General features: G+C 35.1%; 1 protein-coding gene across 16 annotated transcripts in view; it reads right to left on the bottom strand.

Moving 5' to 3' along the window:
• Window positions 1-15996, bottom strand: part of CDC42BPA (CDC42 binding protein kinase alpha) — a 329361-nt gene that overhangs the window by 163724 nt on the left and 149641 nt on the right. For all 16 annotated transcript variants that reach the window (XM_004756819.3, XM_004756823.3, XM_004756820.3 and 13 more), the window contains exons 6-8: window positions 14623-14716; window positions 3388-3588; window positions 1149-1397 (exon numbers count right to left, since the gene is read on the bottom strand). In XM_004756819.3, the coding sequence (XP_004756876.2) occupies window positions 1149-1397; window positions 3388-3588; window positions 14623-14716 (544 nt within the window). The remainder of the gene's footprint in view (window positions 1-1148; window positions 1398-3387; window positions 3589-14622; window positions 14717-15996) is intronic.

The raw sequence follows: 15996 nt of genomic DNA, 5'->3' as shown, positions 1-15996 counted from the left end.
ATACTACTGGTTGAATGAAATGACCAGAGGCTCAAAAGAACCTACCCCTGTATTTCCCCCTAGGAACAATGGTTCAATATTCACAACTACAGCACACACAGGAACTTTATGGAACATGTAACTACCATAATCAGAATCGACTGTACTATGTATTTAATTTGGAAAGATGCAAATTTCTGTTTACAGTAAATGTAATTCTTATATAATAAAAAACTGATGAGGAAAGTCCATTTAATTTTTTTTTTTTTTTTTTTGGAGGTCCGGAGAAAGAAGCAGAAAAAATCTTTACCTCTTTGCATATGCCATTTACTGAACAGTGAACAGTGATAGAAAATCAATATAAAAATTTTTAGTGCAGAATTAAAACCGTAAGAAATAAAATAATGGAAGAAAAAAATAAAGCTCAAATTAAGAAGGCTAAAAGGGCAACATCTATAAAATTTTATGTTCTTATTGTCCTAAATTGTAACAGTGTAACCTAAAGGTGTAGAGCAGAGGTTGATGACCTATGTCAGCCCACAAGCTAAAAGTGGTCCAGCGTTTGGCGACTCTGCTAGTCTGCCACTAGCCCCAAGGAGCTTACAACCTCAGGATAGCAAGGCTATAGAATTTTCCCCACTTCCCTTCCTACCAATTTACTACTTTTAGTGGCAACACCACTGGGTATGGGAGCTCTCCAAATCACGTCAGCCTCCTGCCAGCAGCTCGATGGCCCCAACCAGGCTGAAGGAATGGGGTGGGACAGTTTTTGACCAAAGTTCAGTTTCTCATAAATAAATGCTTCTCAATTTCTTTCCCTTGGGTTGAGTTGTCAAGCCCCAAAATGGTTGTTTTTGACAATTTGTCCAGTATCATGGAGCTTTTTAAGGAGAGATTTGCCAAACTCTCACTCTGCCATCACGAAATCCACTTTTCTAAGCATCTGATTTCTCCTTTTCCTAGGAAACCTCATGGCATAACTGATCTAACTGGTAAATACGTGAAGTTTAATCTTGCTCCTTGTCATAAATAAACATGTTCACCTCAGTGAATTCTCTCAATTTCTCAATGTATGAGAAAATAAATACTAGAAGCCACGATAACTATCTGGTAATTGATAAGGAGGTCCATAAAACTGCTTCAAAACCACATTGCAATGTCATACTTACAGAATTCTTTAAACAATCATCATCCACATCAAAATTCGATGTATCTGTTGGGCTACTAACTTCTGGAATATAAGGTGCTTCACAGTTTCGAATATTATCCCAATCAATTCCATTGAAAAAAGGGTGTTTCTTAAAGTCTTCTATTCCATTTTGACCAAGTCGGTGCTCTCTGCTGCAAATGAGTCTTCGAATAAGATCCTTAGCATTTTCAGACACATCGGTCACTTGAGCTGGAAACTGAAACCTCTCCTAGACACAGAATAATAGGAACAAAACATAAATCAATTAACATTTATTTTCTTAAAAATGCATTTTCTTTTAAAAATGTTTAATAAGTGGGGATGCCTGGGTGGCTCAGTGGGTTAAAGCCTCTACTTCGGCTCAGGTCATGATCCCAGGGTCCTGGGATCGAGCCCTGCATCAGGCTCTCTGCTTAGCAGGGAGCCTGCTTCCCCCTCTCTCTCTCTGCCTGCCTCTCTGCCTACTTGTCTCTGTCTAATAAGTAAATAAAATCTTTTTAAAATGTCTAATAAGGGACGCCTGGGTGGCTTAGTTGGTTGGGCAGCTGCCTTTGGCTCAGGTCATGATCCCAGCGTCCTGGGATCGAGTCCCACATCGGGCTCCTTGCTCGGCAGGGAGCCTGCTTCTCCCTCTGCCTCTGCCTGCCACTCTGTCTGCCTGTGCTCGCTCACGCTCCCTCTCTCTCTCTGATAAATAAATAAAATCTTTTTTAAAAAAAATGTCTAATAAGTGTACACTTGTACAAAGTACTCATACTACAAAAGAAAAGAGCATTTTTCTAAATGAACTTTTAATTTTATATGTGACTTAGTCACTCACACATGCACCGTAGAAAGAATAAACTGAATGCTAAAATACCTTAAACTGCTATCAGAATGAAGAGAATTTATTAAAAGTAGACTGACTCAAAATTTCAGTAGAGTGTATATGACTCATGATGTTCATATATGCCACAAACCAAGCATTAAGTAACAACAGTAAACACCTGTGAAGAACAGACCATGCACTTGACACTCATGGAAACTCTTTGTTCACTTAATGCCTATAATCCTCACAGCAATCCTTGAAGGCAGGTGCCACTATTATCCTGGTTTTACAGAAGAGACCCAAAGCCCCAGGGAGTTCAAGCCAGTCACTCCTAGTCACACGACTAGTAAACCGAAGAGCTTTTGGAAGAGTGGCCTGACTGCAGAATCCAGGTCGGAGCCCCCACCTCTCACTGATTTCTCTCTGAAATGATTTATGTGCTCTTTACAACGCGGTAGCTAGCTGTCCCCTAGCTGTCTTCCGACTCTCCATGACTATTTAGCAGATTATCCTTGCAGCCAGGCAGAAGAGCACCAGCTGCACAGAAGAGCTTTAAGGGACTGATACATACATGAAGCAACTGATCATAACTGTCTCACCCCCCCCCTTTTATGGAACGTTCCTATTCCAGGTGTTCCAACAGCTCATAGTCTTCTGAAATCGATCAATCAGAACCCTCCTCTCTTTATTACAATTTATTTCTATTTCATCGGGAAGTAAATGGACTAAGCCTCCATTATTTTGCTCCTGTGGTGAATCTGGACTCTTTTCACTGCACTGATCCTAAAGAAGACCGGAACAGGTATCCTCGCACATACATCTTGGTTCAACTGAGTACTTCCTTAGGGCATATTCCTAAACCTGAAGTTGCTCAATCCAAAGTTCTAACCCTTTTCAAGGCTCTAGATGCTTATTTACAGACTTGTTGACAGAAAGGTTACATCAGTTCCTATTGACAATGTCCAATAATACCCATCTTACCGGGTTATTCACAATACAGAGTAGAATTTTTCTTTTCATCTTTGCCAGGGGGAAATAGGATATCTCAGTTTTATTTTGATTTGCATTTAATTTATGATGGCTGAGGATGAGAATTTTTTAAATGCATTCTAGTCATGAGTATACTTATAGTAGTAAGAATATAAATTATCTACTTACCCGCTTCGTTATTCTACTGAAGAGACCAATTTCCTATTTATTAGCATTTCTAATAAAATACAGGAGAAGGTAAGAACTAATAATTTTATGTATAATTAATGGGTTTTGATTATTCACATTTGTCAGGTCCCCTATTAGCATAGAAATTAGAATGTTCATTGTTTTTAAAAAAATATTTTTTTAACTATCACATTACTTCAAATTTATTGTATCATTTACCACACTGAATTGAAAAATAGTAAAATATACTAACTTTATGATTCATGATTTTTCCATATGTCTCCACCAGAGATTCTGCATAAAATGGTGTTTCTCCATAAAGCATTTCGTACATACAGACCCCCAGAGACCACCAGTCACATTCAGGTCCATATCTCCCTTTCCCATCTTCCATGGCTTGAAGGATTTCAGGAGAGATATAATCTGGAGTTCCAACAGCCACTGAGGACTGGACCTGAGGAAGTTCACACATTTTTAGTAATCTATTATATTAGAAACAATAATTAATTAAAAAATATTTACACTTACTCACATACACAAGACATTTCAAAACTACAACTTTGTCATTACCTGAATTTAGCCTCCTTGTACGTATAAGTTCAATTGTATATAATCTCCACACTAACAGTCCTCCAGATTTCACAATACTATAGAATTTTTATTATTGATGGTACTTCATTGGCTACATTTAGGGTAACGATAGGATTTGAACATCACAGCCATTAAAAACAAACTGGGTATTTAGTACAGAACATTCTTATTATTGATATTATCTAACCAACACATTCCTATAAATAATGGAACTAGGAAAACTCTACATTTGTCAAAAGGAAAATATTGCCTGAAAAAAACAAGCCAATACTTTTGAGCAACCCAGAAATTATTTTAAAACACCTTAACTGAAAACTAAGGAAATAATTATTAACAATATACTGCAAACTATCTATTAATTTAAAAAATTACATAGGGGTTTGAAACATATTCTTCAAAAAATAAAGTCCCAGTAGAGAAAAACAGCTGGGCATGTAATCATAGGAAGTTAGATGTAAATAAGAAAATAATCAATATAAATGATCTTGGGCATGCATCTTGCAAAGTACTCTGAAATAAAATTGTTTCTTTGTACGTTTTAAAGAAGCGTATCAAAAAAGAATATTCTCAAGGTAGAATAATGGTTAATATTCTGGATTTTCTAGAAAAAAAAATATCATCATTCTTAAGTAATCCTTAGAATAGACTTCCTCTTTGGTAATACTGAGATAAGGTAACTTGAAAACTCCTGCACTGCAAACTCTTAAAAATACTAGATAAAATACAATAACCATTTTTAAAATAAATATATAAATGAGCCCTTACAGAAAAAAGAAATTCTTAGGGGCTGGTTATCAAGAAGTGTTTGAGAACGAAAGCAATAAGCGTTATAGCAGGACTGGGGCTGGGGAATGTTGGTTTTCATTTTCTAGATACTTGGATTTTAATATATCCATGAGGATGAGAGGACAGCCCTCAGCTTATGTGAGGTTTGAAGCAAGAGGCCACCCCCTATAATAATAGCCTTTACTCTAGAGGGTAAGTAAAAAGGTGAATTATGAAAATCTGCCACTCAGAGAAAGAGACTTTGTCCGTATTGATTGCGGCTTAAATGTGAAGAAAAATTGCTCCTCCCAAAATTCATCACTTTCAGCCACATAGTCCCAGCATTGGGTATTCTGAATCACAGTGCTTCTGGGGTCCAGAAGTCCTCAAGCCAAGGAACTGGCAAAAATACTGGCACCTGGTAAGGTGCACCCCCAAAACTTGGCATAACAAATTCAAAACTACTATTCAAAATTCACTACTTTACAGGACACATGATCAAACCTTGCCGCATGTAATTCTCACACATAAAAGCCCACTGAAGATGAGCTCACAGTCCAAAAATACAAACTAAATGAGGAAACAGTCCATACCAAAAAAAAAAAAAATCAGAAATCAAAGCAATATAAATAGACCCCTAACAATTATCAATTCTACATGAATTATGTTTTAAAATGATTAAAAATTTAAAATATAAAAATCATAGGAGAAATGAAAAAAATGAAATGAAGTTCTAGAAATAGGAAAAAAAAAACCACAAAACCAAAAAGCTAGCCTTGAAATAAAAAAAATAAAAAGTGAATAGGTAAAAGATATGAAAAAATAAAACCAGATCCATTTCTATACACACTGCAGTTAAACTGCAGAGTACTAAAGGCAAAGACATCTTCAAAACAGTAAAGAATATAGAGAGATTGCCTACCAAGGAATGACAAGGAGACTGCAGCTGAATTATTGGTATTGACACAGCAGTGAGAAGAAAATGGAATTGAATCTTCAAAGTGACAAGACAAAATAACTGTCACCTAATTATGATACATGAATGGGGGTTAAATACAGGTATTTTCACACAGAGTAAGTGAATTTCCATGTGCACAGTCTTCCAGATAAACATAAGGACACACTTCAGGAAACAAGAAGTTTAACTCATGTGGAAGATGTGGTAGTAGAAGCAATTGTGAGCAAAGGTATTACTAAACTTTAACATACATACAGTCATTAATTGGATAAAATAGTGACAAAGACGAAGGGGATTGAGAGGAGTAGGAAAAAGAGGAGAAACACGTTGTCAGAGGAGGAGGGAACAACTATTTAAAGGTTGAAAATCAGGTGGAACTAAAATACCAGAAAACAGTAATGTGTTACTGAGGGAACAAGTAGGATCCAAGTGGTTGGTTTCTTGTTCTCTCATCTTTATTTTTTACTTACTTTTTAATCATTATTTTTAATTGTGGTAAAATACCTGTAGCATGAAATTTACCATTTCAACCATTTCCAAGCATGCACTCCATTGGCATCAAGCACATTCATGCTGTGGTGCAACAGTCACCACTATCCTTCTCCAGAACTCTTTTCATCTTGCAAAACTGAAACTTGGCATCCATTAAGCACTAACTGCCCCCTGCCCACCTCCTGCCCCATCCTGGGCCCTGACAACCACCACTGTACTTTCTATCTCTAAGTCTGACTACCCTAGGTGCCTCATAGCCATGAAATAATACAGTATTTGACATTTTGTGTCTGGCTTAAATCACTTACATTTTCAAGGCTTATCCATGTTGTATCATGTGTTAAAATTTCCTTCTTTTTAAGCCTGAAAAATTTTCCATTGTACTTAAATACCACATTTCCTTTATCCACCCATCTGCTGATAGATACTTTGGTTACTTAAATCTCTTGGACATTGTGGATACTATGAATATGGTGTACAAATACCTCTTTGAGTCCCTGATTTCAATTCTCTGAAGTATATATCCCTAAGTAGAAGAGCTGGGTCATACAATAATTCTATTTTTTAATTTTCTGAAGAACTGCCATACTGTTTTTCAGAGTGGCTATAGCGTTTTACACTTTACTACCAACAGAGTACAGGTGCTCCAATTTTTTCATACCTTCACCAACACTTCTTATTTTGTTTTATTGTGGGATTTTAAATTTTTTAACATTTAAATTAAATTAATTAATTTTAAGAAGAAATTAAGCCACTTAATGAGTGTGAGGTAGTATCTTTGATTTGCATTTCCCTAATGACTAGGGATGTTGAGCTTGTTGGCCATTTGCATATCTTCTTTGGAGAATTGCCTATTCAAGTACTTTGCTCATTTTGAATTGAGTTGTTACTGAGTTGTAGAAGTTCTTCACATATTCTGGATAATTAGCCCCTAATCAGACATATGATTTGCAACCATTTTCTCCCATTACATTAGATGCCTTTTCACTAAGACTGTGTCCTCCAGTGGACAGAAATTTTTTAAGGTGGTATAGTCCTATTTATCTATTTTTTCTTTTGTTGTCTATTGTTTGGTGTCATATCCAAGAAATCAATGCCAAACCCAATGTAATAAAGCTAGCCCTATATATTCTAAGATTTTTATAGTTTTAGCTCTTATATTCAGGTCTTTGATTCATTTTTAGTTGATTTTTGCATATAGTATAAAATAAACTGAGTTTTTTGTTTGGCTTTGAAATATGGTAAGAAACTGACTCCAGACTTCAGGTAAACCATAAATGTTAAAAATTTAAAGATAAACATTAAAATATTTGAAATAGAATGTATAGCTTCCAAAAAAGTAAATAAAAAGAGAAATTAAACTACACTTGACCAAGTCAACAGCAGGCAGAAAAGGGGGAAATAAAGCATGCATGCAAACAAATAAGCAAAACCTACAGTAAATAGCATAAGATCAACACTAAGAATAAATACAAATACATTGATCATCATGAGATTTATAAATGGACTAAATTTACCTATTAAAAGACAGCACTGTAAAAAATGAATGACAAATAGAGACACACCATGAGAGACTGTGGACTCTGAGAAACAAACTGAGGGTTTTGGAGGGGAGGGGGGTGAGGAGTTGGGTGAGCCTGGTGGTGGGTATTAAAGAGGGCATGTATTGCATGGAATACTGGGTGCAGGGCACAAACAATGAATTTTGGAACACTGAAAAAAATTAAATTAAAGAAAATTAAAGAAAAAGCCAAAATGAACAAATATTTTTCAAAATTGGCAAAAGTTTAAAAGCAAAGATATAAAAGTTTATAGCAAAGATAATAAAAGGTTTATATCTAAACATAGGACACAGAAAGGTTAAAAGTAAAAGGATGCATAAGTCATATAAGGCAAACATTAAAAGAACATTAAGGTAGCTATATTTCTATCAGTTAAAATAGACTCTAAAGGCAAAATCATTATTAAGATTTTTAAAAATCATTAACATAATTATAAACGAAAATACCTCGGAATAACATTCTGAATAATATGCCTAACAACATAGCTACAAAGGGCTATGTAAACGTTGATGATAACAAGGAAAAATTAATAAATTCAGTATCATGGTAAGACTTTTTAAATAACAAATGATATATCAGAAAGAAATAAAACTGTTAAGAATATAAAAAATTTGAACAACAAACTAAGAACCTCAATCTTACAAACCCACATAGAAACCTGGACCCAGGAATTAAAAAGAGTGTATTATTTTCAAACAGACAAATAACATTATAAAAACTAGCCTGTTATAAAGCAAAAGTAACTCTTGACAAATGTCAGAAAAAAACTGATTATTAAATAGACCCATTCTCCAGTAAAATAAAACTAAAAAGAACCAAATAATTAATACTAAAGATATTAAAAATAATCAATGGTCCACAGAGGTTTTCTAACTAAAGTTGGAAAATATTTAGAACTGAAAAGTAAAATGCTCTAAATATCAAAACTGACAAAGGAAAAGAAAAGCACAAGCAAACAACATTAGGATTGAAAAAACAACAAAACTACACAAGTAACAGATTTTAAAGTTAGGAAAAGTACAATATGAACATTATACCATCAAAATTGAAAACTCAGAGAAAATAGACAATTTTCATAGAAAAAAAATATAACTTACCAAAACTGACTCAGGAAGAAATAGAAAACCAAAGAGACCTATAACCATTAAGAAATGTGAATCAATAGTATAAAATCTACCTGGAAAACAAACCAAAAAAACAAGAGGAAAACAAAAACCAAACCAAGGCAAAGGTGATTTAAAAGTGAGTTCTACCAATTTCATAAGAAATAGACAACCTCTGTATTATATAAACTTGTTCTAAAGCCAAAATTGGTAAGGGGAGAGGATAGGACTACTCCCCTGTCCATTTTCCAAGGCTAAGATAACCCAAATACAAAACTCAGACAAGAATGATTTGAGAAAAAAAAAAAAATCATACTGCAATCTCAGAATGGTCAATCTGAAGTGTGACTCTCAGGTAACATCCAATATAAAATATTAGTAGAGTCATTCGAACAATTTGTTCAAAAATATCAATACATCTTCAAAACAGAGTTATGTTTGGCCAAAGAATAGATGATTTAACATGAGAAATTCTATGTCATTCATCAGTTTAACAGATTAAAGGAAAAACACCCTAATATCATCATCTCAATGGAAGCAGAAAAGTCATCTGATTACAACAATAATAACCATAACAACACATTCTTATGCTAATAAGAAACAGAAATTTCATAATAAGAAACAGAAATTTCCTTAATCTTGGAAAGGATATCTATCAAAAGCTTATGGCAAATATCATAGTTAATTTGAAACTACAGAAAAAACACCATGAGCATCAGGAACAAGGCAAAGGAGCTCCCTATTACCATACCTATTGATTATTGCACTGAAGGTCATTGACTCCATACACGGAAAAAACAGCACACATAGGCATTTGTTAATGTGAACTATATGACTGTCTCTGTACAAAACCTAAAATAATCTATAAATTATTTTGAATAAAAAATTTATTGAGCTTTCTAGTTTCAAAATGAGAATACAAAAATCAACTGTGGTCCTCAACAAAACAACAAGCAATTAAACTGAAACTCTAACAGTTATTGTTTATAATGCTCTATGCCCCCAAAATCCAGTATGCCTAGGAACAAATTTAACAAATAAAGGTAATGGATTTGCTGTAAACATGATTATAAAACTTCAATAACAGACATAAAGGAAAACCTTAAATAATGGAGAGAGACATCATGTTTGTGGAAACAAAAATTCTATGTTATAGACATAAATTTCTCCAAAATTAACCTCTAAATTCAATGCAAGTCTACAAGCTTCTGTTTCTGAAGGGGTATTTGTGTATACTTGGTATATATATAAACCAATAATATAACCCTAATAAGCATACGGAAAAACAAATGGCCAAGAACAGCTAACACAATCTTAGAAGAAGAAAAAGAAGTACAGCAGGACATCCTTCCCAGAAATTGACTTCTTATAAAGGTGCAGTGATTAAGATGGCATAATTTCAACTCATACATGAGAGCCAAAAAGCAAGCTGAGACCTGATTTGCAAAGTACCAAAATCTAGGAAAAGCTAAAACTGAGGCAGCTGCCCAGGTAATAAATAATGACCCATACAAAGACATATAATTATAACAATTCAGAACACTGGGAAGAATAGAATATCCTAAACGCTTCTAAAAAAGGAAGGAAAGGTTTAACAGAAGAACTGAGATTTAGAATGGCACCAGATATCTCAACAGTAAATTAGAAGACGATGCAATGCCTGCTAAATTCTAAGAAAAATCATTTGAAATCTACATTACTATGCCCAAACAAAGTATCAATCAAATATGAGGGTAGAAGTGGAAGCATTTTTCACATGTGCAAGATTATAAAATATTTACTTCCATAAATAGCTCTCAGGAGAGCTACTGAGAGCTACTACCAGATAAAGAGAAAGTCAGACATGGGACCCAGGAAAGAGAGGATCCACTGCTTGATGGCCATGCAGTGAATCCCACTATGAAGAGTAAGATAGTCCTGGCAGGACAGTGCTACAACAAGCCGGCAAAACAGTCTGGATGAGCAGGGAGAAGGCAAGACTCCAGCACAGCTCCCTCCAAAAATAAAAGGGAACCATTAGGTTACTTAATGTTTCTGAGAGAGAAAGGAATTAGGGCTTGGAAATTTGAGGCTAAACTGGTGAGAGTTATATAGAAAACAAGACAAAATGTTCACTTACACCACGGACAACAAAAAGTGTTCAAGAAAAGAACTGTAATTGGGCGCCTGGGTGGCTCAGTGGGTTGAGCCGCTGCCTTCAGCTCGGGTCACGATCTCAGGGTCCTGGGATCGAGTCCCGCATCGGGACTCTGCTCAGCAGGGAGCCTGCTTCCTCCTCTTTCTCTACCTGCCTCTCTGCCTACTTGTGATCTCTCTCTGTCAAATAAATAAATAAAATCTTTAAAAAAAAAAAAAGAAAAGAACTGTAATTAAAATAAACTGAACGCAATGGCAAAATTATTAATAATATTTGTATAGAGTCATAAAGAATTGAACAGGATTTAAGAAAACTCTAAGAAGATAGAAAGTGTATTGGATGGGTGAGACGGTAGGAAATTAAGAGGTAATAACTAGTACTAAATAATCAAAAGACAGTAGCACAAATATGATAACAAGAAATAGGTAAGTAAAGGAAGCTACAAAACAAGCAGCCAGAAGACTCCCAAGTGTCTGCCTCTAGCACAGGAGATTTGGAGGCAGAAAGAATGGGACAAAAGGACGCAATTTTTATGACAAGCCTCCTTAAAATACATATAGATCACTCTGATTTAAAAAAACATAAAAATAAAATGGAAATAAAACAAGTAAAAAGGCTTGTTCGTTATAATTTTCTAAATGGAGGATAAACATGCTATATGTCCAGGAGAATTATTTTGAGATCATCAGCAAAGAATGAATGCGCAGGAAGACACACCAGGATTTCAAGGAATATACTTGACCAGGTGTAACTCATACAGACAGAAACAGTCTTCACCACATTCTGGAATGCACAGGGATTTGGAAGGCCGCCTATCAGACTCCAGGAAAAGAGCCCCAGCTTTGAGTCTAAGGGGCGTATGACCCGCAGGACTCAGGGAAACGCTAGCTCTTCTCCTGGAATTCTTCTTCACTGTAGCACTCTGCTCTCCAGAATTCTGATCCAAAACCTCCTGAGGCCACAGCCTCCCCGATTTGAATCTGTGTCTTCATAACTCAGCCAGCCCTCCCTTCTTGCTTCATACCTGCCATGATCAGCTGCCTACTTCATGATTCACAGAGACACAGATGTTATGGAGGCGCAGTTCCACGGACATTCACATGGTTACTGCCCTCATAGATCTTTACTTCTACAAATACCATAACCCCATTATTTTTGCTTTTCACACTCATCAAATGGCTTTTATGTATATTTTGAAGGAAAGATAAGCCTTTTTTTTTTTTTTATCCTACAGATCTTATTTATCATATCTGATATTCTTTATCCTACTGATCTAATTATCCAAATGGTACCATTTCCTTTGGATTAAAGGACATTCTTGAGCATCCAGGCCTGCTGGAGAGTAATCTCTTTCACTTAATTGAAAATGTCTTTTATTCACCTTCATTTTTGACGAATATTTTTGCTTGGCAGAGAATTCTTGGTCTATAGATTTTTTCTCTTTCAGCACTTTAAAGATATTATTTCTGATGAGACGCCTATGGTTATTCTTACCATTTTCCCAAAGTATGTAACACGTTTTTAATTCTGGCTGCTTTCCATTTTTTTCCTCTTACCTTTAATTTTCAGGAGTTTAATTGTGTGGTTCCTTTTAACCTTGAGGTACACTAAGATTCTTAGATTTGTGTTTTTCACCACATTTGGTAAGTCTGAGCCATCAACCCTACAAATTCTTTCTGTTCCTGTTTCACTCTTTTTTCTTTCTGGTATTCCAATCATGTGGACCCCAGAGCCTGAATTTATTTTGCTTCAATCTTTTCCTTTTTGTTCTTCAGACTGGATCATCACTATTGACTGGTCTTCAAACTCACTGGCACTTTCTTCTCTCATCTCTAATCTGCCATTAATCTTCTCCTGTGAGTTTTTATTTCTATTACAACACTTTAAGTTCTAAAAAGGTCCATTTGATTTCTTTTCTTGCTGAGATTCCTTATCTGAGCCATCGTTAAAACTACATTTTGATTCTTTAGACATATTTATTTAAAAAACATATTTATGATAGCTTTATTATGTCTCTAAGTCCAATATCTGTGCTGTCAAATTTTCTACTGACAACTTTTATTTTTTTAAATCTGTAACAGAATCTCTATCCTATCCCTGTTGTTGTTTGGTCTGGTGATTTCTGATTAAATGTTGGTCATTGACAGAAAAAGTTATTATAGACAGTATGAACTGTTATTACCTTCCACTGAAGATGTTAAATATTATTGAAGCAGATAAAAAAAAAAAAAAACCACTTGATCTCCTTAAACAAGGATTAGCTTACAATTACACTCTTTGGGACCAGATCTGCAGAAATTCTAAGATTCATCTCAATCCCCCTGACTTAGAAGACCACTTTCAAACTCAATGAATTTTATCAGGACTTGGATTTAGACTGTTATACAGGTTTAGAGTAAGTCTTACATAGTATAAAGGTGTTAAATAGCTACCCGGGGCCAAAATTCCAGTGTACCCATGTACTCTCTCTTCTCCAGCACCACTTGATTTTCAGAAACCTGTTCAATTTTCAGATACACAGCATCTATTATTTGGTACATCTGCTGTCTTATACTGCTTTTGTACAGCCCAACCTGCAGGAGATATCCCCATAGGCATACTTTAGGCCCTCTCTCTGAAAAACTTCCTTCTCTCCAGTGTTAAACACTGCAGACTAACTAACTCAGCTCTGGAGAACTGCTACCCTCACCTCTAACACTAGGTTTCTGCATCAAGAGCCAGCAAACTGTACCCATACTGGGAAATGGTAAGGTACATCTCATGAATTCATTTCTCTCAAAGATAACAGTCTTACGCTGCCTGTTGTCCACTGCCTGAAAACAGATGTCCCATATATTATGTACAATTTTACAGTTTTTTATAGTGAGAGGACAATTTGGTACCAATTACTCCTTTGATCATGGCCAGAAGTAGAAGTCATAAAACCCAATTTTTTGAAAGTTTATCTCCTTAGGATACATTTTCAGAAGTCCAATTACTGGTCCAAAATAATATACATTTTCATGGCCTTTAGAATATATTATACTAAACTGCTTTCCAAAATAATTTCTGCCAAGTGAAATGACATATACTTGGATCTGTGCTATACAGCCAGGAAACTGAAGTAAAAACAAACAAAACAAAACAAGGAATAAAATTGGGACATATAATCCTTTAAGTTTATATGAGGGACCAAGGGTTAGTAGAAGTAAACCAAATGGGAATGTGAAACTAAATTCACATAGAAATGTTCTGATGAAAGCATTCATTTGTTGAATATTGTCCCTCAAAAAAACTAGACAACTAGGAAAGAAGATTTAAAAAAATAAAGGTGAAGAAGGAATCACATTTTCTTCTCCCATGTGGGACTTGTTTTATTCACCTCTCTAAAACAGTGAAAATACCTCAAGTACAATAAACAGTGCAGCTAAAGAAAAAAACAAATAAGGTTCTCATAAAAGACACACTGTATCAATCATAACATCATTAATATAAGCAGTTAAAAATGGCATTGGAGGGGCGCCTGGGTGGCTCAGTGGGTTAAAGCCTCTGCCTTCGGCTCAGGTCATGATCCTAGGGTCCTGGGATCGAGCCCCACATCGGGCTCTCTGCTTAGCAGGGAGCCTGCTTCCTCCTCTCTCTGCCTGCCTCTCTGCCTACTTGTGATCTCTGTCTGTCAAATAAATAAATAAAATCTTTAAAAAAAAAAAGAAAAGAAAAATGGCATTGGACTTTGTATACAAACCTTATTAAGTATCCCTAATGCCATTGTGGGAAAAGGTGGAGCACAGAAAGACAAATGGATGGATGGATACTTAGAAAATATAAATAGTTTCTAAAAACAGGACAAGTAGCAAGGGAGATATCTGTGGACAAAATAACTTGATTCATCTTTATTTACCGTTCCATCTTCCATCAGCTTCAGACAAGAACCAAAATCTGCTAATCGAATATGTCCGTTCATATCCATCAATATATTGTCAGGTTTGATGTCCCTGAAAAGACAGACACATTCAATTTTTAGTTGAGAAAAATAAACATAACTATTTACTTGGTAAGATAAAAATTCATCTGAAAACTTCAACTTCTTTTAAAAGTTTACTTTTACTCTAAGAAAACCTACTTAACTACTTTATGGGCTCAAATCCTGGCTCTGATTCATATGAAAACATTCATAAACACATGTACTTTCAGTGTTCTGAAAAAAACTGCTTTTTGGCAGTTCTTCATCTTTTTTTTTTTTCTTAAGAGAGAGAGAGAGAAAGTGTGTGCACATGAGCAAGTGGGGGTGGGGCATAGGGAGAGGGAGAAAAAGAATCTTAAGCAGATCCTATGCTCAGCACGGAGCCCAACAGGGCCTGATAATCACAACCCTGAGATTATGACCTGAACTGAACTAAGAGTCAGACACATCACTGACTAAGCCACCCAGCCCCCCCTTCCAGGCAGTTTTCATTCAGGTTAAATTAATTTAGATTAATTTAGATTTGCATAGATTCCAATATGACCATGATAGGTCTACTTTCTGTATACAGAGAAGTAATTACTTGACATACACAAAATGTACTATCCTCTAGCCCGTGAAATTGGAGAGGGAAAAATATAGTTCCTAGACCTGGAATGTAAATGTAAATAAATAAATTTTCAATTATTTCCGGTCAAAGTAACTGCAAAGAAATTTCTTCATAAAACTTCTTTGAAATACAACTGACACAACTGCTTAGTAGTAATTTATGTTATATAAAGCTATTTATAGCTGTTAAGTCAAAAGCTTCTAAGATATCCAAATCTAATTAACAACAAATTATATCACACCAGTTTTTGTATTTGTTTCTACATCTGAATAAACAAAAGGGTTGCAAATCTTGGCAAAAATACATAAAATGATTCCTATAAAGACCCTGCAACAAGTTTTTTTAATCACCATCTAAAGATGAATTCCAAAAAACTAAGAGATCAGACCCTCTCGATATATTCTATATGTAGAGGAAGAAAAAAAATCATCTATGAACATCATATATACAAAAACAATTCTATTACCATGTGGTTAGGGTCACCTTTTTTTCCCTCATCTCTTTCTTTATTTATCTTATAACTGGAAGTCTGTACCTCTTAATCCCATTTATCTATTTCATCCATCACCCGAACCACCTCCCCTCTGACAACCTTCAGTCTGTTCTCTGAATTTAAGAGTCTACTTTTTTTCTTTCTTTGTTCATTAGTTTTGTTTTTTAGACCTAAACATAAATGAAATCACCTGGTATTTATCTTTTTT

Source organism: Mustela putorius, unplaced genomic scaffold (assembly GCF_011764305.1).
Source record: "Mustela putorius furo isolate JIRA1106 unplaced genomic scaffold, ASM1176430v1.1 tig00000785_pilon_pilon_pilon, whole genome shotgun sequence".
Taxonomy (NCBI): domain Eukaryota; kingdom Metazoa; phylum Chordata; class Mammalia; order Carnivora; family Mustelidae; genus Mustela; species Mustela putorius.
This window is presented reverse-complemented; position numbering and strand designations above follow the sequence as displayed.